The sequence below is a fragment of the Numenius arquata genome, chromosome 21, assembly GCF_964106895.1.
Source record: "Numenius arquata chromosome 21, bNumArq3.hap1.1, whole genome shotgun sequence".
NCBI classification, from domain to species: domain Eukaryota; kingdom Metazoa; phylum Chordata; class Aves; order Charadriiformes; family Scolopacidae; genus Numenius; species Numenius arquata.
Genome location: NC_133596.1, coordinates 7,169,320 through 7,189,348, shown reverse-complemented (window position 1 = coordinate 7,189,348; position 20,029 = coordinate 7,169,320). Strand labels below are relative to the sequence as shown.

General features: G+C 43.6%; 1 protein-coding gene across 3 annotated transcripts; it reads left to right on the top strand.

Moving 5' to 3' along the window:
- Positions 1–1,688: 1,688 nt before the first annotated feature.
- On the top strand, positions 1,689–18,098 carry CLSPN (claspin). 3 transcript variants are annotated; one of them, XM_074161930.1, is made up of 25 exons: positions 1,689–1,769; positions 2,460–2,589; positions 3,159–3,622; positions 4,336–4,500; positions 4,831–4,920; positions 5,153–5,225; positions 5,762–5,870; positions 6,548–7,092; positions 8,094–8,285; positions 9,134–9,321; positions 9,853–10,055; positions 10,393–10,457; positions 10,866–11,071; positions 11,548–11,708; positions 11,798–12,024; positions 12,264–12,375; positions 13,047–13,128; positions 13,446–13,540; positions 14,147–14,311; positions 14,404–14,525; positions 14,684–14,811; positions 15,289–15,394; positions 16,126–16,208; positions 16,411–16,572; positions 16,768–18,091. In XM_074161930.1, the coding sequence occupies exons 1-25, from the start codon at positions 1,749–1,751 to the stop codon at positions 16,879–16,881; spliced, it is 4,008 nt and encodes a 1,335-aa protein (XP_074018031.1). In that variant the 5' UTR covers positions 1,689–1,748; the 3' UTR covers positions 16,882–18,091. The 3 variants fall into 3 exon arrangements, with proteins under 3 accessions (XP_074018031.1, XP_074018030.1, XP_074018032.1); XM_074161929.1 differs by having other exon boundaries at positions 1,699–1,769; positions 4,333–4,500; positions 12,261–12,375; XM_074161931.1 differs by lacking the exons at positions 1,689–1,769; positions 2,460–2,589 and adding an exon at positions 2,070–2,431 and having other exon boundaries at positions 4,333–4,500; positions 12,261–12,375; positions 16,768–18,098.
- The last annotated feature ends 1,931 nt before the right edge of the window (positions 18,099–20,029 follow it).

The following is a 20,029-nucleotide window of genomic DNA, read 5'->3' as shown; positions in this document are numbered from 1 at the left end:
AGCTCCTGTAGCAGCTACAGGAAACCAGGGCTGTATTGCGATGTTTGCTGTGGGTTTCATGGACATTTCCTTTTCTCGCTTCCTCCGTTCCCAGCCTGGTTGGCTCCAGGGGAACTATCACAGCAGATTAGTCCGTCTGCTCCTGATACCCCACAGAACCGCAGCCTGTACCAAAACTCCAGAACACGTACTTCTTTTCTGAGCTTGCCTTGAGTGACAGCAGATCGCTGTACTTTGACTCCAACCATTCAAAAATGCCAGACATCCCTCACTCTCCTTCAGAAGGGCCCTGACACTCGCCTCAGGTGGCTGCTTGCCCTCCAGCTATCAGCAGTGGGTTGCAAACACCCCTCAAAATTCCAAGTTCTGGGGAGGGAAAGAAGAGGCGTCACACACCTTGCAGCCACCTAACCAGATCAAATACTTCTGTTTTTTCCATGAATTGCTACAGATCTGGAGAAGCCCCCTGAGCATCAGGCTTGAGCTCAACCTGCCAGCCTTTCCCCTCTTTGGCAGAATAGGGGCCCTGCGTTCTGGTGGTGTTTTGTGGTGGCAGCACTTTGTAGGGAGCAGACGTAGAGAAACTTACAGAATGACAGAATAGTTTGGGTGAGAGGGGACCTTTAAAGGTCATCTAGTCCAATGTCCTCTGCTATGAGCAGGGACACCTCCCATCAGACCAGGTTGCCCAAAGCCCCATCCAGCCTGGCCTTGAGCCCCTCCAGGGATGGGGCAGCCACAGCTTCTCTGGGCAACCTGGGTCAGGCTCTCACCACCCTCACAGCAAAGAAGTTCTTCTCAATATCTCATCTAAATCTCTCCTCTTTCAGGTTAAAACCATTACCCCTCATCCTATTGCTCCCCTCCCTGATCAAGAGTCTCTCCCCAGCTTTCCTGGAGCCCCTTTAGGGACTGGAAGGGGCTCCAAGGTCTCCCCAGAGCCTTCTCTTCTCCAGGCTGAACCCCCCCAACTCTCTCAGCCTGTCCTCACAGCAGAGGGGCTCCAGCCCTCCCAGCATCTCCGCGGCCTTCTCTGGACCCGCTCCAACAGGTCTTTCCTGTGCTGAGGGCTCCAGAGATGGATGCAATACTGCAGGGAGGGTCTCATTCTACTCAGACTCATCTGTACTCACCTGTACCGACCGCAAGGGGAAGGCTTTTACACTCCCACTAGCACAAGCCTGCAAGATGCCCGGGAGGAGGTCTGCAGCCTCCAGAGGTAAAGCAGGATCAGACAATGGCCTTCGCTCACACTGGCTCTGGAGTCAGGGCCAAGTTGCCCTCTCAACACAGGCCCCTTCTGGGACAGGGCCCGGCCTGAACTCTGAGGGGCCAGCGTACCCCAGGGGGGCGGGGCGGGGCCGGGCCGGGCCCACAGACCCCTGATGCGCCCATGCAGCCTAGTGCCGCACCGGGATGGCTGTGCTCACGGCCGGGGTCAGGCCGAGCCCCCCGGGCCACCCTCCGCCAGACCCGCGGTCCCGCCGCCGCCTCACCTCCCCTCAGCCGCAGGGCGAGGTTACGGGGCGTGCGAGTGGCCTCGAAGCGCGAGCGATGATTGGCCCAGGCGGAGAGGGCGGGGGCTACGCGGAAAAATTTCCCAATCAAGAGCCGAGGGGCGGAACTTCCGGGGCAACCCTCGGCAGCCGTTGGCTGTCGCCGGGGCTGGGCGGGGCCGGGGCAGCGCGCGAAGACTCGAAGCGGTTTCCGACGCGGCTGTGCGGCGGGAACGGTGGCGGGTCGGGGCTATGGCGGTGGCCCCCACTGAGGTGAGTCGCTGCCGTTCCGCAAAACCAGCTGGTGGTGGTAGCAGCAGCTGCAGTCCGCAGCCTGCCAGTAGTGTCGGACGTCATCTGGCTGCGGAGCGGTAGAGGGCCAGGAGGGGTAGCGAGCGAGGCAGCAGCAGTGGCGGCGCCTCCTGGGCCGCTCTGGAACCCAGGCGGCACCGCTCCCTCACCGGGCTCGCCCCTCGCGTCGCACCGACTACGCTTCCCAGCGTACCCGGCTTCGCGCCCTTCCGCTTGGCCGCCGCGGTGCCCGCCGGGAAGGCGGCGGTGCCGGGCCCGGGCGGGCGCGGGGCATGCTGGGAGGGGCGCGCGGGCCGAGCCGCCCCGCCCCCTGGAATTTAATTAATATAGGTGAAATGCGGGTGTGGAACCGTAGATTTTTACGTCTCTCAGTGTTCTTTTCATTCTAATGGCTTTAAATAATAATCAGTGGCGAGCGGTCTGTGCGTCCGCTCTCTTTTCTGTGCGTTGAAGCTCGCCCTCAGCGCTAATGAGAGTGGCGTGGTCTCCCTTCAGGTGAACGCCAGTTAATTCTCTCGTTATAGCCGTGGTGTGTGTATGTACTGCTGCGTAAGGGCTCACCCAAGGCTTTGGAATGAATTTCGCCTCTAAGAGTCCTTCCTACAGAAACAACATTTGTCACAGTAAGGACGCTTTATTTTTCCTTTGTAGCTTCCGTTAGAAGATGTGAATTCAGACTTGCAGAAGCCCCTGGACAGTGACTCTGACAGCGGACAGGGCAGCTGTGAAACGGCCTCCCCGGGTCACCTCAGCAAGGGGACGGCGTCCCTCGATGGTGGAGGTCTGTCCTGTTCCCGTGAACCTGCGGTGCCCGGCAGCCGCTGCCTTCAGCGCAGCGTTTTTTGTTTATTTTATAAATAATCTGCTTAGGAAGTTGTTGCTGTTTGACTTGTTTGAATCCAAATTGCCTTTTGTGTTGCTCGGAACGTGGGCAGACACCTGTAAATCTTTGAAAAGTGTTTTTTGGGGTAGAGAAAAGGAAATAGTATAGGAGCGCCTTAATTGCTTATTTCCTTTCCTTTTATAATTTGCTTAACTTAAGTACTTATTTAGTTACTTACTGTGGGGTTTATTACTATTTCAAGGCAAGTTGCTAATCTATGGGTGAAGGATTTTCAGCTTTGCCTTTTTTTTTAAAGCTTAAAACCCATAACATCAGTTTGGGTCAATTCTCTACTGCGCTACGGGGAGACGTGGATTTTGAAAACTTGAGTTCAAGCTGATTTGCTAGAATTGTTGGCATCTGTGAAATTTAACAGATGTGTAACGTTAAGTATTGCTGATTGTTTGTTAATTAACTTGTGGAATTTTCCTCTCCTTTCAATCATTTCTTTTAATGTATTTTGTCAGATTCAGAGGAGGAGATTTTTGTACATAAAAAAACAAAAAGAAAGAAGGTGCTTCAGGACAGTGAGAGCGAAGACGGAGAGGATGGTGGCTCTTTTGTGCAGGACGATTCTCCAGGTGGAGACAAGGAAAGCGAAGAGGAAAAAGAGAACGTTACTGCCCAGAGGAACAAGAAACCTCGTCGGATTCGCCAAGGTCTGCTGGATAGTGATGATAGTGATACTGGTGACCGTTTGGAGATTGAAAACCTTGAAACAAGCAGAAATTCTGGCTTGCCTGAGAACAAGTTGCAAGAGGAGAGATCCCTAAAAACCGGAAAAAAGTACAGAAAACATAAACAACATAAATGTGATTTTGAAGAAGAGATGGCAAAAACAGCTGGAGGAAAATCAAGAAGAAAAAAGGAGAAGGAGAGAAGATTTGAGTCCATTAAACAGCTGAAAAAAGAAAAGAAGCCTAGAACAGAGGTATGTATTTTGGCAGAAAATCTCAGTTGTTTTCTCAACTAAGTTAAATCTGTTACTGCATTTGCTCGTTGTGTTTCAATGCTTCAGCGTTGCAAGTGCCCATGCTCCTGCAGCAGGTGTGGGATCCACAGGGATCCACGGAACACCACATACCTCTGCAAGTCTCCTCTGCAAAGAAAGTACAAACCCCAACGCTTGATGATTTAATGTCAGTGCGTGTTAGGCCAGGAAGAAATTCTTTGAGTTCTTTGGGTTCGTTGGGGGTTTGTTACGTGCACAAACTGATTGGTATTTCGGCTTTTCTCTGTGTTGCTGTGCTGCTTTCTGGAAGAAACTTCAGGCTACTTCCAAATTGGAATTCTGGTCTAAATTAATGGCTGCTTGGGAGATTGCATATTGTTGCTATTTATAAAATGCATATTTCAAGTGTTAACTTATTCTCTCTGAGCCGTTTTGGTCTTCAGTAGTTACTGAAATTCCCTACTTACCATAGGTGTAGGGAACACTGCTCCATGAATTCCCTTATCAGCTTTACAGTGCTATAACGTGAATAGGACTGGCTTGTATGGACACAAAAGATGCTGGATTGAAGATGGCTTGTACTTTTTCTAATTTCTTTCATCAAGACCTTTTGGCAGTAAAATTAATGTCAAAGAACTGAAGGGGACCTTCTGAAATGAATTACACAAATACTTTGTTCTTATGGCAAGCAGGTAGATGGTGGCGAGAGGTTTCCTTTTAATGACAGCGGGTGTCTTCTTGATGACAAAGAACTGTTTGATAACGGCTTAGAAGAGGAAAATTATGACCCCCCAGAGGATGAGGAGTCGATAGAATCAATACGAGCGGCAGTGAAAAACAAAATAAAAAAATATAAGGTAACATTTGATAGTTATACAAGATTATTGGTGAAACCAATTATTATGAAATTCCTTTTTACAATGATGCGCTTCTGTTGCAGTGACAGAGGAGAAGAATAGTCCGCTGCTTTTTGTTCTTAAAGGTGGAGGAATGTTGTCCTGGAAAGTTTTAAAGATAATGCTACAATAGAAGCTTTGGAAATCTACCATGAGTATTATGGGGCATTTGTGTTGGTTTATGAGAGTACTTGCTGGTTTTGATGACTAGAGATGATTCTATACAATTACTTTTTACTTGTTTGCCTATGTATCTAGACAAATAAGTGAATCTCTTTTTACGCACTGCAGAACAAAGAGTGGTTTTCTGAGGGTGAAGGCTACAAACACGTATTTGATGATGAGAACGAGGAACCTGTATTAAAGGAACCAAAAAGGAAGGTGAAGTATCCTTCTTTTTAAAGCTCTCCATTGTTGTAGTGACTCAAATGATTTTTGTATGCACGCTGTCCAATGTTTTTGTTGATTTGCTATTTTCAATCTTTTTTTAACTGGCTGCATTATTCTGACTTCTTTCTGTTTGAAAGGGAAGAATAAGCTATTTAGAAAGTACAGATAGAGTCCCATATTTTGTTTTCTGACTTCAGCCTTTCTTTTCTTTCCTTTCCCGAAGGAGCGGAAAGCAGCAAGGTTAAGTAAAGAAGCCATTAAACAACTGCATAGTGAGACCCAACGGCTTATTAGAGGTAAAACTTAAATTCTTTGTACTTAGATGGGTATAAACTGTTAAGAAATTCAGGGGAGAAATTGAAAGAATTTACCCAAAAGTTTAGAGCTTTCTTTCACCCACCATGAGTTACTGAGGGTTGAAGGGTGCATGACCAGTTTTATTCAAGGACCTGTTAAACGATACCTTTGTAACTAATGAAAAAAAAAAGAAAGATCATTGTACAAATACTTGAGCCTGTAAAGTTAGTGCAACATTTAGAGTGGGATAGGCACATAATAGAATTGGATCTGGTCCTGCCATTCTAGTACTAACATCACAGTTAATTTCCTGATGAATCCATGGACACCTTGCAAATTTGGTCTCTGAGACTGTTGCTATTGGAACTCTCTCCCAAACAGCAGTGTTTGCTGTATTCAAGTTCAAACGCTGCTCTTTGTGCCTAGTCAGATGCCTTTGCTGCAAAATACTTGTGTCAAGCGCCTTTGAATTTCAGAGATATCAAATCAATGCCTCTGACTTCTAAAATTTTCTTTCACCTCCTTTCTCTGGCAGAATCGTCTGTGTCTCTCCCATATCATGTGCCTGAGGCCAAAAGTGTTCATGACTTCTTCAAGTGTAGACCTCGACCAGTGTGTCGAGGAAATGCCATGGCATTGCTGAAGTAAGGACTTAAACCTTCCTCCTATTTTTTCATAAATATTCATATTTTGAGGATATCCCAGCTTTGCTTTTGGGCATAACCAGACTTCTGCATGCTGTAGGTGTTGTATGATGTACACACCTGATCTGTGTACAGTCACAGATTTTTTTTCCTGTTTGATTTTACCTGTTGCTTTGACTGGAAAGTTTTATTAAGAAACTTGTGAGGCTTCTTTAATTCTGTGAACACCTGGGAATGAGGAGTGTGTCGCTGTTGGCATAAGGCAATGCTGCCCTCATGACCCAGTCGTACTATTGAAGTCATTGGGGCCAAGTAGTGACTCCAGATGAAGTCAGATGCTTGTGCAGTTACTTTAATGTGCTTTAGGCTGGGCCACGACATTTTAAGTAGACTGTTTCTTCTTTTGAGTAATGTGTAGTAAAATATTTAAGCTACTGTAGTCACAAAATCTCTCAGAAACTTTTTACTGTGATAATGTAACTAATACAAACTCATTACGCTGCTTTGCACGTCCTGATCTCCTCACAATGAAGTTTTCCAGACTTCTTTCCTTCACCTCTTCCTACACATTAATGACAATAATTAGAAAATGATCGCTTCCTCTCTGAGTTTGTTCTCAGCCTCTTCTCCGCTTTCACTATAGCCACGGGTGATAGATTTCTTTCTGCTGTCGTTAGGTCCACTAAATACCAGCTATCCCTGAGTGAAGAATCTGCAGACACTAAGAACTTGAGTACGGGTTGCAAAGATGGGCAGATCGAAGGTGATCCATCGGCAGCTAATGAACCAGAAACAAGCCTTGGCAGAGATGCTGATAGTTCTGTGAACAAGCCTCTTGCTGATGTAGGGCAGAGCTCAACAGAGGACTGTGCTGAAAAGCCCAGTGATGAGGCTCTTACAACTAGGACTGATACAACTGATAATAGCACAGAACAGCAGCGCCCTGACTTCCTGAGCACTGACTATGGTGAACAGAAGGAGAATGAAATTCCTTTAGCAGCTGGAGGAGATGCCCTTGAGCAAAGAGGTGGAACAGCACCAGAGTTGGAATGTGAAAAAAGCAATCAAGAAGTGGGGACTGGGCTGGGGGCACAGCCTGAGAAAGTGAGGAAGTCCAAGTTGGATAAACTTCGTGAACTGGGAATCGACCTGTCCATCAAGCCAAGAATCTCCTCTGGCAATGAATCCTTTATAAACCTTGAGGAATCCGATTCAAATAAAGGTATCTCTTTGATCGTAATCCTGTAACGTATCTCCAAGTAAATAGAGTTAATCTGACTTTAACTGGGATATCTGAGAAATGTTTAGGTGGTAGAGTCAGGCGTGTTCACTTTGCAGAGTCTTTGCTTGACATTGGTATCCCTTTTCTTTCAGCTGATGTTTAAAAGGGAAGTTCCGAGTCCTTAATATTTGGAAGCTTGAGGGGATGCTCAGTGATAACTACTTAATGATGAATGATTTATTTCCAGTTTGCTATAGTGAATTATGTTGGTATTTAAAGCACACGGGAGCACTTTTTTCAAGTTGATTTAAAACAAGGCATGCAGTAACTATCTGGAAACAAAAGTGGCCTGTGTTCCAGAGCGTTTTCCATGGATTCTGTTAAAAGGCAAGGCTGGATAGCAAACGAAAACTTACTGTTGTAGCAGGAATGTTTTGAATGTCTTTTACGTACTGGAATTTTGAACATCTCTTAATGAATATTAAATAGTTGACCCTGTTTCGGGGAAAGATTGCAAATGGTTAGGCAATTCTAGAATTCCATTAAATTTATTATGTATTAGAAGATATTAAGAAGCTCTCTGGATTGGGTACTACTTCTGGGTGCGCAGGAAACTGTCCTCTGCCAAGAAGCAGCGTTTCCGTCGGGCATCAGCCTGGTTTTAGGTGTGTGTGAGCAGAAATGTGGAGAGGCCTGGTGCCTGGAAGGCTGGGAGTGAGCTGAGGGCTCATGGATAGATCATAGTTACTGGTAGGGTAATTTAACATTAGCTAATATCAGTTAAGTACAAGTTAGAGCAAAATATACTGTAACGTTTTGTTGTTGGTACTCAAATAGAATGGGTTTGCAAATATTAGAGTATTAAAGGCTTAGAGTTTTTAACTGACTTCCTTGAAAAAATCAAGACTCTCAAGATCTACTCTTGATACAACCGTAACACTCAATGCTTTTAAATGCTATCAGATATCTAATTTGCATTTTGAAATGTAATTAATTTAAAGAGATAGAAGCCTTGAAAGCACGTTTCTTGAAGCACACCCTTAAAACGTCAAAATCCAAAGCTGAACGGACCATAAACATGACCATTATTCGTAAGGAGACTACGTCTGAAGGAAAAGAGGAGCTGAAAGCAGCCGTGGTGCCAGCAGTGCTGGCTGCAGAGAGCCTGGATAGAGCCATCCACACGAAGCCAGGTGGGTTTGGGAGGAGAAGTGATGATGGTTCAATTGGAAAACACTTTGTCTTTCTTTTCCTCTCTCATTCTCCTTTGCCAGTGCTGCCCTGTGAAATACAGATGAAGGGGTCTTCATCTGTAAAATTATCTGTTCCCTCTAATGGAGAGATTGTTTTAAAAATATGTCTCGATAGACCTCTTCAATCGCACCAGCCAGAGTGGGACAGGCTCGGTCAGAGCTTTACAGCTGGTTCTCTGGATATCTCCCCATCTATATAAATTTATGTCTAGAGTTGTTTTCCATCAGCTCTCAGAATGTCACTCCCAGGCTTCTTGTGAAGTATTACCATTTATTAAATCTCTCACGCTTCCTTATTTCTATACTACAGTTTCTAATAGAATTTTATGTATTTGCAAACAAAAAGGTGTGGAATGTGACTCTCCCATAGTGTCCATTACAAGAAATAGATTATTTGGCTGGTTCTATGGGCACGTATTATTTTTAGCTGCTCTTAATTATTTCATGTGCTGTAGCACGTCTGCCCGTGGCAATTGGATGCTCTTGTTCCCAAAAGACACACAGGAGAGACAGACCCCCTTCTCGGAGTGCTGCACCGCTGGCATTTATGGATAATGAGGAATCTTGATAATTCATGACATTGTGTGGTCTCTCTAAACTGAGCTCATCAAAACTAATGGCTCCAGCTCTTCCAGCTGGCAGATCAATTCAGACAAACATTTAAAAACAAGCAATTTTTTAATTCCCTTTTTATGTGTGTAGTTACATTAGATTGGATGCTTGAAGGCACTGAAGTTAAGGGTTCACTGTAGTACATCTAATATATTAATTTATTCCTTTCTATCCAGGTGAAAAGCTACAGGCGCTGAAGGCTAAACTCCAGGAGGCCATGAAACTCCGCAGGACTGAGGAACGGCAGAAGCGGCAAGCGCTGTTCAAACTGGATAATGAGGAGATGTTGGAGGAGGAAGAAGAGGAGGAGGAGGAAGAAGACATGACAGATGAGTCTGAGGAAGAGGAAGAAGGCAATCATGAGGTCTGTATGCAACTTTTCTATATCACCTAGTCAGCTTCAGTTCTGCTGCCTCTCCCCAGTGAAACGGGACTTTTGTACACTATAAATATTAGGGAAATTGCCAAGAATTCTTCCTAGAAACTAAAAAAATTGGTACAGTTTGTATGTTCAGGGTTTGGATTGTCTAAAACTGAATTTATTAGTATTTTCTTTATTTGTCTAAACAATATTAAAAACAAATACAAGTGTATAAAAGATTCTGGTGCCCCTTTCTCTTTTCATATGTCCTCGGCTCATTGCTAGTGGGGCCAAACGGAGGTCAGGGTAGAGTTTCCCATGGCCTTTTCTTTTCAAAAGGATCAGAATAGCTTGGCCGTTTCGAGCACCTCTGTGTCGGTTCTCTCGGAGGGGAATAGGTGTGCGTAGGAACAGTGAATGTCGCTCAGCTTCGTCCTCCATGTGTTAAAACATATTCTTGAAAAGCACGCAAGGAAGTTGCCAGATCAAAGCCATGGTCACCGTATCTCTGCTGTGTTTGGGGGTGTTTTTTAGAATGTAGAATTTCTGCTGGATGAAGCAGAGGAAGATAATGAAGATGTAGAAGAGAAACATGTTGAGGATGGTGATAAAGAAACCGACAAAGAATCAATTGATGGAGAAAAGCTGGAGAAATCTGTGCACTGTGATTCTGTTCCCAAACCGCCTTCAACAGAGTCTACATTGATGCTTTTTAAGGACAGCTCCTCCAAAATGGGGTAAATAAACCAAGCTTTAAAAATGGTACCTGAGCAATTTTAAATTTTTAAATTTAAAAAACTTAATTTTTTTTTAAATAAACATAGGTGGTTTGATTTAAAGTAATTTTTTTAATAAGTATTTTTTCTCTCTTGTTCTAGTAGTTATATGTGCATTCATATATATTTCTTTAAAAAAACTTAATGACTGTGATTGTGTAGTGGAATAATCTGTATCTTAATCAGTGTACTAGATGTATTGTTGTGTGTTACTTTGGTTTTTTGCAATTAGGTTTGACAGACAATAGCAATTCATCTTGTATATATTAGTAAATGCATTTTATTTAATGAATTTCAGGTATTCTCTTCCTGATGAGAAACTCGAAATGGAAGAAGCTGCAGACAAAGGACCCAGCAAGTTAGGTAAAGTAGAACTATTATTGTAGCTCCCATATTTTTTCACATGGCACACATAGAAGTTTCTATTTGGGATTGGTATTCAATAGTGTTGTTATTTCATCACCTGTAGAGTTATACAGTGTGATTATAAAAGTTTAGACTGATGAAAGAAATGAGAGAGCTTGAGAAAATTAGAGGAAAGTAAAGTTCAAAACGATACTGAAAAAATATCAAAACAGTGAGAAATCAAGATGAAATTCAGTAAAAAAGTGCAACATGCATCCTCTATGAAAAAAGAAATCCAACATGAGCCCAGAATAAGGAATTTGTAGCAAGGTGTTGGAGTTGCAAAATAGTATCGTGAAGTTTTACTGGATGACAAAAAAAAAAAAGAGTTGTAGCACTGTATTTAAATACTTGTTTTCTTTCCAGAGGATGACGATTCGTTTTCTCTACCAACACTAGCAAAGGAGAACAGCCATAACAGCAGCTTCGAGCTGATCGGCTCCATGATTCCATCCTATCAGCCCTGTAACAGACAGATCTCTCGGGGAGGGAACTTCCTCTCTGCAGCAGGAGGTTTCAGGTCGCCTTCCCCAGGTTTTTTCAAAACAAGCTTTATCAGCTCTGCCTCCAAGGTGAGACTCTTGGTCCTGTTCCTGTGATACATTAACACAATGGGTAGTGAATAAATGGATTTTATCTTGAGTGTCATATGTGTCAAAAAGTAATACTAGGAGAAGGCATCTAGTGAAATGCTTTTATATGAGTAAGATTTCAGAAAAGCAAACTGTTCCTGGAGTTTAAAATGTTTCCACGTTGGAAGGGATAAAAATGTTATAAAAACATAGCATTTGATTTTTTTTTTTAAGAATATAATTTGGTTTTGGTATCTAAAATACATACATCAAATATTTTTTTTAAGCATGCTTACATGAGCTACACAATATCTGATGCCAGTGAACTCCTGTGATTTATCAGAGTGGTGTGGACATACTTGACTTCTGCGTGGTGTTAATTCTTTAAAATAGCTTAAATGTTTTATCCCTTTCTTACTTCTGACTTCTAGGATTGCAAAACAAATAACTTGTATACTTTATGTTCCTTTGACTAGAGCTCAGGAAAGACATCTGAGCCCTCTCTTCCCATAGAAGATTCCCAGGACCTGTACAACGCCTCTCCTGAGCCAAAGAGTTTATTTCCAGGGGCTGGGGAGTCTCAGTTTCAGTTTTCTCTGGAAGATGACACTCAGAGCCAGCTGCTTGATGCAGACGGGTAAGTGATAGGTGTGAAGGGTGATGTTTTGTGCCCTTTACCAGAAATAGAAAAATCTTGCTGATCTGTACGTCCTAACTTTCTTTCAGGTTCTTGAATGTTGGACAGCACAGGACTAAGTACCAGCCCTCAAAGCATCAGCTGACGCTGGCGAGTATGGATGAGAACGCCATGGATGCCAATATGGATGAACTGCTGGACTTGTGTTCAGGACAGTTTAGCAGCCAAGCTGAACACACGCCAAACACCAGCAGCAACAAAAAGCAGAACATGGAAGAGTTGCTCAATCTTTGCTCAGGAAAATTTGTGTCTCAGAGTATGTCCTGAATTCTGTTGTCAGCTTTGCTGGTTGCTTGGTTTATAAACTTTACACAAAGGTACCCTTTAGTTCTGGGCACTAATGCAGAACGTGGGACTTCGAGACTTCTGAGAGCTCTCACAATTTGTCACTTCTGTGGGAGCATGCTCACTGTCATTTCTAGGATGCTCTCTGACATTTTCAGAGTAGAAATAAACCTGTCTAATAAGTTGCTGTCTTATTACTTTTTGTAGCAGGTTCTCCAACGTGGGCCTCTTCAGTGTCTTCCAAGGCAGAAAAGGACAGTGACATCGAAGATCCGATGGCAGAAGCTCTAGCGCTTTGTTCAGGTTCCTTTCCCACAGACAGGTTAGCATTGTTCTTCCCAAAATTTACAAAATAGTGGTAGTTGTCTTGCTTCACTCTTTGTGTCTTCTTATTTGATGTAATTTCAAAGTGTGGTCTGTTTTGGAGGTAAAGCAATCACTCTAAATCAGCAGCATATGCTGTTTCCCACAGCTACTGTGAAGGGAAAATCTTTGCCTTTCACTGATAGTGAAAGAAATGTTGAAAAACTTTCATCAAACTGAGACAAGATTGCTAGAATGTGGGGTTTCTGGGTTCTTTTCTGGACTGTTGCTAAACTACAGGAACCATGACCAAATGTAAGTTGGGTACTTGCGTTTTTTTCCACTGATGAAACTGGGAAGGTCTATGGCTGCCTGACAAAAGGATAATGAGGCTTAACAAATAGGAATGGCAGAGGGATCCAAGACTAATTTTAGCGGGAAACAAACTCAGAAATTAGTACTTGTCCTGTGGTTTCTGCAAGTGAAGACCAGAGGTCTTAAAACATTAATGCTTATGGGGATTTGGGGCATTTAAAGCTAAATGCTGTTGAGAGACTGGAGCTCTTTGAGCACTCACAGGTAATTGCCTGAGACCAGCTGATGTGGTTTAAATTTTGCCTTGAATTATTGCAAAGCCATCACTGGAGGTGAAATGAAAACGTGTACTTCCCTCATTTGCTTTTCCCCTAGGGAAGAGGAAGATGAGGAAGAGCATGAAGAACTTGGTGATTTTCAGCTTGTAACAGATGACAACGTCTTTGATAGTGATGAGGTAGGAACTGATGGAGCAAGGCAGCTGCTGCAGCCCCAGATGGAGAGAATTCCATTTATCTACTTGTTTCTTTTAATATAACCATCAGTGCAAAACATTGCAACTTCCATAACAAGCTACTGAAATGTTTTTAAGAGCGATGTTTGGATCATTTAAAATGTCTCCTAAATAATATCATACACTGGATATAGCAAATCCTCTGAAAAATCTCTGGTGCTTTAGTCTGTGTTTGTTGATTGAAGAACAGAAGAGGCTGTCATTGCAAAGCAATCCACTCCCAGAAACTCCTTAATTCCTGAAAATTCTCTCTTTGATAGGATGAAAAAAGTGGAGGTAGTGATGCTGAAGAAGCAGAAATGAGCGACGAAGAGGAAGAACTGCTAAGACATAGACAGGGCATGAAGAAAAAACTGTAAGTACATCTTTTTTGTATCTTAATTGCCAGGCAGAATAGAATATTAATAGTACTAGATATTTACTGTATAATTATTCCCTCCCCAGCATTAGTAGCTTTGTGTGGTGCTGGGTCTGGCTGGTTTTTTGCTTTGGTGCTGTCACGTCACATGAGTTTAACTACGTTGCCAGTGGTTTGTAGAGGATTTTTGTTATACTTCTCATTATGGATGGAAATCAAAAGGCATTTGATGAAAGCAATGCAAGATTTTTTTAACCAAAAAAGGGGGTGCAAGACTATTGCTGTCATTCCTCATGTCTTAAGATTTTTATTTGTTCTAGTTAGTAAAACATCCAGCTGGCAGTTACCATTGCCATCATGTTTGGTGGCAACTGGCAAAGGAGTCTGGTGGTTGATAATAATTCGGGATGTTGTATGTTGGCAGACTGTGTGTGTAAACGTGCAAGAACTCAAGCCTTAGTCTTATCAAAAATTAAAGATGAATCATCATTTCTCACTTAAGATACATGTTAATTTTATGTCAAAAGAGAAAACTTGCTTTTGGAAGATTTGTGTGATGATTATTGGTCTACCGAGCTGAACTTTCTTAATGTTCTTTTATAGAAAACTGCAGGATTTCATGGAAGACGAGGCCGAGCTGTCGGGGAGTGATGTGGGAAGCGAGGATGAATACGATGGTGAAGACCTGAATGAATATGAAGAAGAGATGATTGATGAGGAACTCCCTAATGAAATGGAACTAGAAAATCAAATACAGAAATTTCACATGTCAGTGACACTATTAGTGTCTATTTGTGTGTGTCAAGTCCTGGCTGGGATATACCCTGGTCTGACCTCCTCCCTCTCTCCTGTGTCGGTAGGAAGGCGATGCTTGATGATGACAAGCGCCAGCTGCGCCTGTACCAGGAGAGATACCTCATCGATGGGGACCTGCACAGCGATGGCCCTGGCAGAATGAGGAGGTTCAGATGGAAAAACATAGGTACCTTTCTGATCCCGAGTTAGCAGATGGGGGGGAAAGATTGGAAAGAGAGTGTGTGTTTGATAGTTTGTTTGGATTTTGGGGGTTTTTTTACTAGTCTAAATATTTTATGCCTCTCTTAAGATTGATAGCTAATTATTTTTTTTCCCTTTGTCTAGATTACGATTCACAGATTGACTTGTTTCAGAGAGATTCAGATAATGAGGATGAAAATGAGCAGTTCGATGAGACAGAAGTGAAATGGAGGAAAGAGCGATTTGAACGAGAGCAGTGGCTTCGTGAGCAGGTATTTATTAGCTTCAAGAAAGGCACCTTGCTCAGTCTTTCTCTGCACCATTGCTAGATGTGCAATTGTTAGTTCCTCGAGTTAAACTCTGGAAAAAGTACTGTTTGTCTCTGGTTTATATTGTGAATTTTGCTCTTCTACAAGTATTGTAGAGAGAATTCAGAGGGGAGAGGCAAAACAAGTCAGCTTCAAAGCTGGAATAAGCCTCTCATGCTGAGAGCATAACTCCACGCTTTAGAAGTTTCAGTATTGGGTCAGATTTGTCAGTTGAATGTGATGCTGCATGTTTGGTGTTCACTGATAGAATGAGGATGATAAAATAGCTAAGAAATTGTAATAAACTTTTACAGTAAAAAGTAAATAAAAATGAATATATTAATTTACATAAGGAAAAGACTCAATTAAAATACCAAATGAAATGTTAATTCTTAATATGGACTTTTCCAGTTTTACAAATTTGTCTTCTTTCTGCTGCAGAAGGAAAAAAATGAAGAGCAGGAGGAGGAGGAGGAAGGAATTGGTGAAGACAGCCAATTCATGAAACTAGCGAAAAAAGTAACTGCGAAGTCCCTGCAGAAGAAAGGTAAGTTTACTTTTTATTGAATTGACAATCAAATAAGAGAAAGAAGGTTTAACTTCCAGTTGTCACCATGGTCTCCAGTGAAGCACACGACGGATCAGAAAATTCTAGTGCCCAGTTTTCTTACACCAGTCCCAGCTCGTGTCTTCAGAACTTGAACAGCTAAAGGTGTAAAAGGATTGGAAACGTGCAACTGCAAGGTTGAGGAGTAGAGTAGGGTAGATGGTTGGACTCGATGATCCCAAGGGTCTCTTCCAACCTAGACGATTCTATGATTCTATGATTCTTAACAAAATAGTATGCTGCTGCTTAGAAAGAAAAATTGTAGAGTGGAAATAAATTCCTCTACATCTTTCTTTATTCTTTTATTCTTCATTTACTTGCCTTTAAATTGCAGAGTAGACTGTAAGTGACACTCAGCCTTGCAGTTTCTCCAGATGTCTGTGGCTTAAGGAAAAACTATGTCATGGAGTGAAAATAAATGTTAAGTTTTCCTTGGTTGTGGCAAAAGCACGACTTCAAGTGTGCGAAGCTGCTTCAAACCCAAATTTTCCCTTCTAACTGATAGAACTAATTGCCAGTCATCTGTCACTTGTGTGACTTGTATTATTTGATGCAGATTTTTTTTTTTCCCTACTGTTTTTACTGTCTGTTGTCAATTCTAATTTCTTTGGTTGATAAGAAATTATATTCTTTGAAGTTCAGAAACTGACACTTTCCTCTGTCTCCACCAGCGAGCCCAGCCGTCGTGGTACAGGACACAACGCTCTTACCCAGGAACCCTTTTGAAGCGTTCAGACCCACTGGTGACCCCCAGGTTGGTAACGGTTCCCAAAATGCTATTTCCAAACTGCCTCTGTAGAACCCAGCAGCGTCAGCTGCCCCGGGGTCCTGCTGTCTCTGGTTTGTGTGACCAGGAGTAACGTTTTAGCAGGGAGTCTCTTCTGTGAAGAGTAACCCACTCCAAGAGCTGTCTAGTTCCTGTGAGTGGTTTAATGCAGCATTTCTTTGTTCCTCAGATAAAAAACGGGTCTCTCCTGAACAGACCCAAAGCTGTCCTTCAGAAACTGGCAGCGATGTCAGATCTTAATCCAAACGCACCTCGAAATTCAAGGAATTTTGTCTTCCAAACGCTTTCCCCGGAGAAGAGTGAAGAGGCAAAGGAGAAATCAAAACTTCAGGTAAAGACTTGTGTGGAATGTGCTGCCAGTTGTGTAGGTTATTTAGATATAGAGGCGCTAAGCACTGACGAGTAGTTTTAAATATTCTCTATGATTTCCTCGTGTGTGCTCTCGCGGCAGATAATTCTCTGACAATTCAGAACTTGAACTTTTTGAAGATTTTTATATATTCTAATGTATCCTACTCCCCTGCAGGTGAAGAAAAGGGGTCCTACTGCAGTAATAACATCTCTGGCCAAACGGCCCAGGGTGGACAGCACAGAGGAAACGAGTCAAAGCCGAAGCATATTCCAGTACTTGGAGAGCTGAATATTTCTGTTTAGGGCCGGAGGTTGTATCTCCTCTCTTTGCCACTTGTGGTTTGTTTTACAAATCTGCCAGCAATCCTCAGGAAGGTAAACAAATCGCTGTACACTCTCCTGCTGCCACTTCATTCACAGTTCCAGTAGTTTCCAGGCAATGGTCTTGTTTGTTCCCCTTTGCTTTCTCTCAGTGCTCCGTGGTAAATGAGAGCACAAACCCCACGCCTGGTTTGGGGTGAAATGCTCGCTTGCTCTTTCCCAAGCATTACGGACACTTACACTACTCTCTACTGTCCTCAGAACCTCCTGTGGTTCAGTAAATACCATTGATGGGAGAGGAATGAGGCAGAAACGCCACAGTTAGCTTAAAGCACAGATGAAGGAGGTATTTCTGCAGATTGGGGTAAGAAGAAAGCGGTGTTCGCTATGGCAGAACGAGGGTTGTTTACACTTGCAGTACGAAGGGAGCCATGGCTTCCTCCAGTGTCTTGTTTTCTCTGACGTTAAGCATTTATTAGCTTGGCATTTTAAGAAGCTCTAATTTATATTTGATATGTATACTTTTTAAAAAGGCCCTAGTCTTTTGTGAGGCAGTGTGGTAAAGACTTCTTTCCAGGTTTTTATTACTGTTTATATTGCTACACGTGCATATGAATGTGTGTGTGGAGAGGGAAGAATGTGAGTAACAGGTGTGGGAGAGGAAGAGCAGGTGTCAGGGGGTTTTATTCACTTTTTTGTGAGGGTAATTCTTTGGTTTGTTTTGCCCAACTGAGGACTCCCCAAAGTCTGTTGTCTTCGTGCAAAGTGCCCTCATCCGAGAGAACTCATCCATTTCTGAGCAGCCTGTAACGAGAGGCCTCCTCTAGCATGAGGAAATTAGATAATAAGGCACCATCATTCACAACTGTTCTGAATAGTGTGAAAGAAACTTGAGCCAGAACATGCAGCATCGCTGTCATTTCTGATGATGCACTGCATGTGTTGGAGACCGGTCAGTGGTCACACCTGGACCTGCTCTGGACAACTCGACATCTTCCTAGGACCCGCTGTCCCACCCTTAGATTGCTGGCTCTGTCGGAGAAGTTTCCTGATCTGTAAATTTTGTAACATCCTACGGGCACACCTGGTGTGCTACATGTAAAATATTTTACTGTATATTATGTTTATAAAGAATTATGGTACTAATTGGAGTGCAACTTTACAATAAAACATGTTTTTAATTTGGGAGGCAGTTGGACTTCACTTAGGGGATTTCACTGGGTGGTGTGTATGTGGGGTTTTTTCCAAAATGTTTGTCTATCTTTCTCTTTTTTTGTTTGTTTTATTTTCATTGCTGCTTTTCCTTTGTAGCCACAACTAAGCCTTTCACTAGGAACAGCTGTGATAATATTGGAATACAACACAAACAATCCCCCTGTGTTTATTGGAGTGTAAATCCTCAAGTCTTCCACTTAGGTTTGCTTAGAATTCTCTGCCCTAAGAATATGTTTCTTTTTACTGCTTCAATAGTTTTGGGTTTGTTACTTCTTAGACAAAACGTCCTTTATCATTGACTTGAGGTGTGCCTATGTCAGTTCATTCCAGCAATTCTAACAATTGGTATAACTGGGTTTGGGATGGGAAGTTTAGGGAAAGAATGAAGGAGGAAAGGTCGTTTATCAGGTGTTTCTTGAAGAACAACATAACTGACAGGAGATATCTGAATATCCAGTTAATTCTTTATCAGGGTTAGTGTGTAAGTTATACTAACTCAGCACAGATTTACTGGGCAAAATCATTCGAAGCCGCAGAATTCAGCATCTTCTCTGCATTTTGCCAGTAACACCTGCCACTAGAGAGCAGCAAGAGAATGCTCTTCCCCCGGCAAAAGGGGAAGGGGAATGATTAAAGCTTAAACTATACTCTTGACTCAGGGAAATTCTTAGTTTTCCACGCTCTATGGCCTTGCAAAGGATTAAATTTACATACACCTGTAACTGCTACATTTTTGCATTAGAAGGTAGTAGCTTGAAGAGCACCTTTAGAGGGTTGGCTTTGTCCCAGTCGTCTTACTGGCCTTTCCTCAGCACGCGCTGGCCACAGCGGTGGCATTTGTTTTACTTTCCCTTTAGGTTTTTCCCTTCAAAATACGTTTTGCTTGTTCCAGAGCCAAGAGTAGAAAATTATTGTTGGGCCTGAAGAGCTTATAAATTGAAATATGGAGAATGGGAAGATTTCTGGCTACTGTTGTTCAGAGTAAATGTTTCCTCCCCCGACAATCTTTGAGGAGTTTGGGGTTCGGCAGATACTGCTGGTGAGCAATAAATGGTGCCCCAGGAATTCCTCGCAGGGCAGTATATTCCATGTTGTGCTTGGGGAGGCAGGGCTGGGAGGCCAGGGGGGAGGCCTGTAGGAACCAAAATCTCAATAGCAGGAGGGTTTGAACATGTCCTGAGCCGATGATGCTCATTGTGCCAGACTCCATGGTCCCGGTGGGGAGCAGAGCTGGGTTTGGGCTGACCCTCGCCCATGCTCCCTCTCATCCATCTCCTCCCCCCGGCCGCTCGCCCGGGGCTGCCCCCCAGCCCGTCTGGCACATTAACACCGCTTTGGCTTCTCATTTTCAGCTATCGATTGAGCTCGCCCCTCCTGGCGCTGAGATGCCGCCGTGCTAACGGGGAGGAAAATCCACCCCCCCTGTTGCTGCTGGAGGTGCCGAGGGTGGTGTGGGGCCGGGAGGGAGAGACTGAGGAGGGTTGAGGTGGAGAGAGAGGGGTCGGGGTGGGAATGAGGGTCCTGTGCACAGCCCTGGGGCTTCAGCCCGCGCAGAAACAGCTCTGCGGGGCCCTCCTGGGCTGAAGGATGAGCTTCGTCCCCTTCCCTCCCTGCTTTTCCCCTCTGTCGTGTCTTGGGTGATCCCCAAACGGTTCCAGCTGAGAGTCGGGGTTGATATTTGGTTTCAGCTTTGCATGGGATAAAGAAGTGGCTGCACCTTGGTGGGACACCAGGGTTCTCATCCGAGTTAAGCATCTGTAGTAACCACACTATTTGTGCCTCAGTTTCCCTCAGCCCCACGAGAGCCAGGAGGACCAAAGCCTTTGGGATCTGCCCTGATCCTCGGCCACAGCGCGGGAGCCCTGCTGAGAGGAATCCACTCTCCCCTGCTGCCTTCGCAG

What these genes read in the sequence shown, in the direction of transcription:
- CLSPN (XM_074161929.1), top strand. Translation starts at nt 1,749, where the DNA reads ATGGCGGTGGCCCCCACTGAG. An exon ending in CAGGGCATGAAGAAAAAACT is followed by an intron (nt 13,541 to 14,146) that starts GTAAGTACATCT and finishes GTTCTTTTATAG; the next exon opens with AAAACTGCAGGATTTCATGG. An exon ending in AGGAGAAATCAAAACTTCAG is followed by an intron (nt 16,573 to 16,767) that starts GTAAAGACTTGT and finishes ACTCCCCTGCAG; the next exon opens with GTGAAGAAAAGGGGTCCTAC.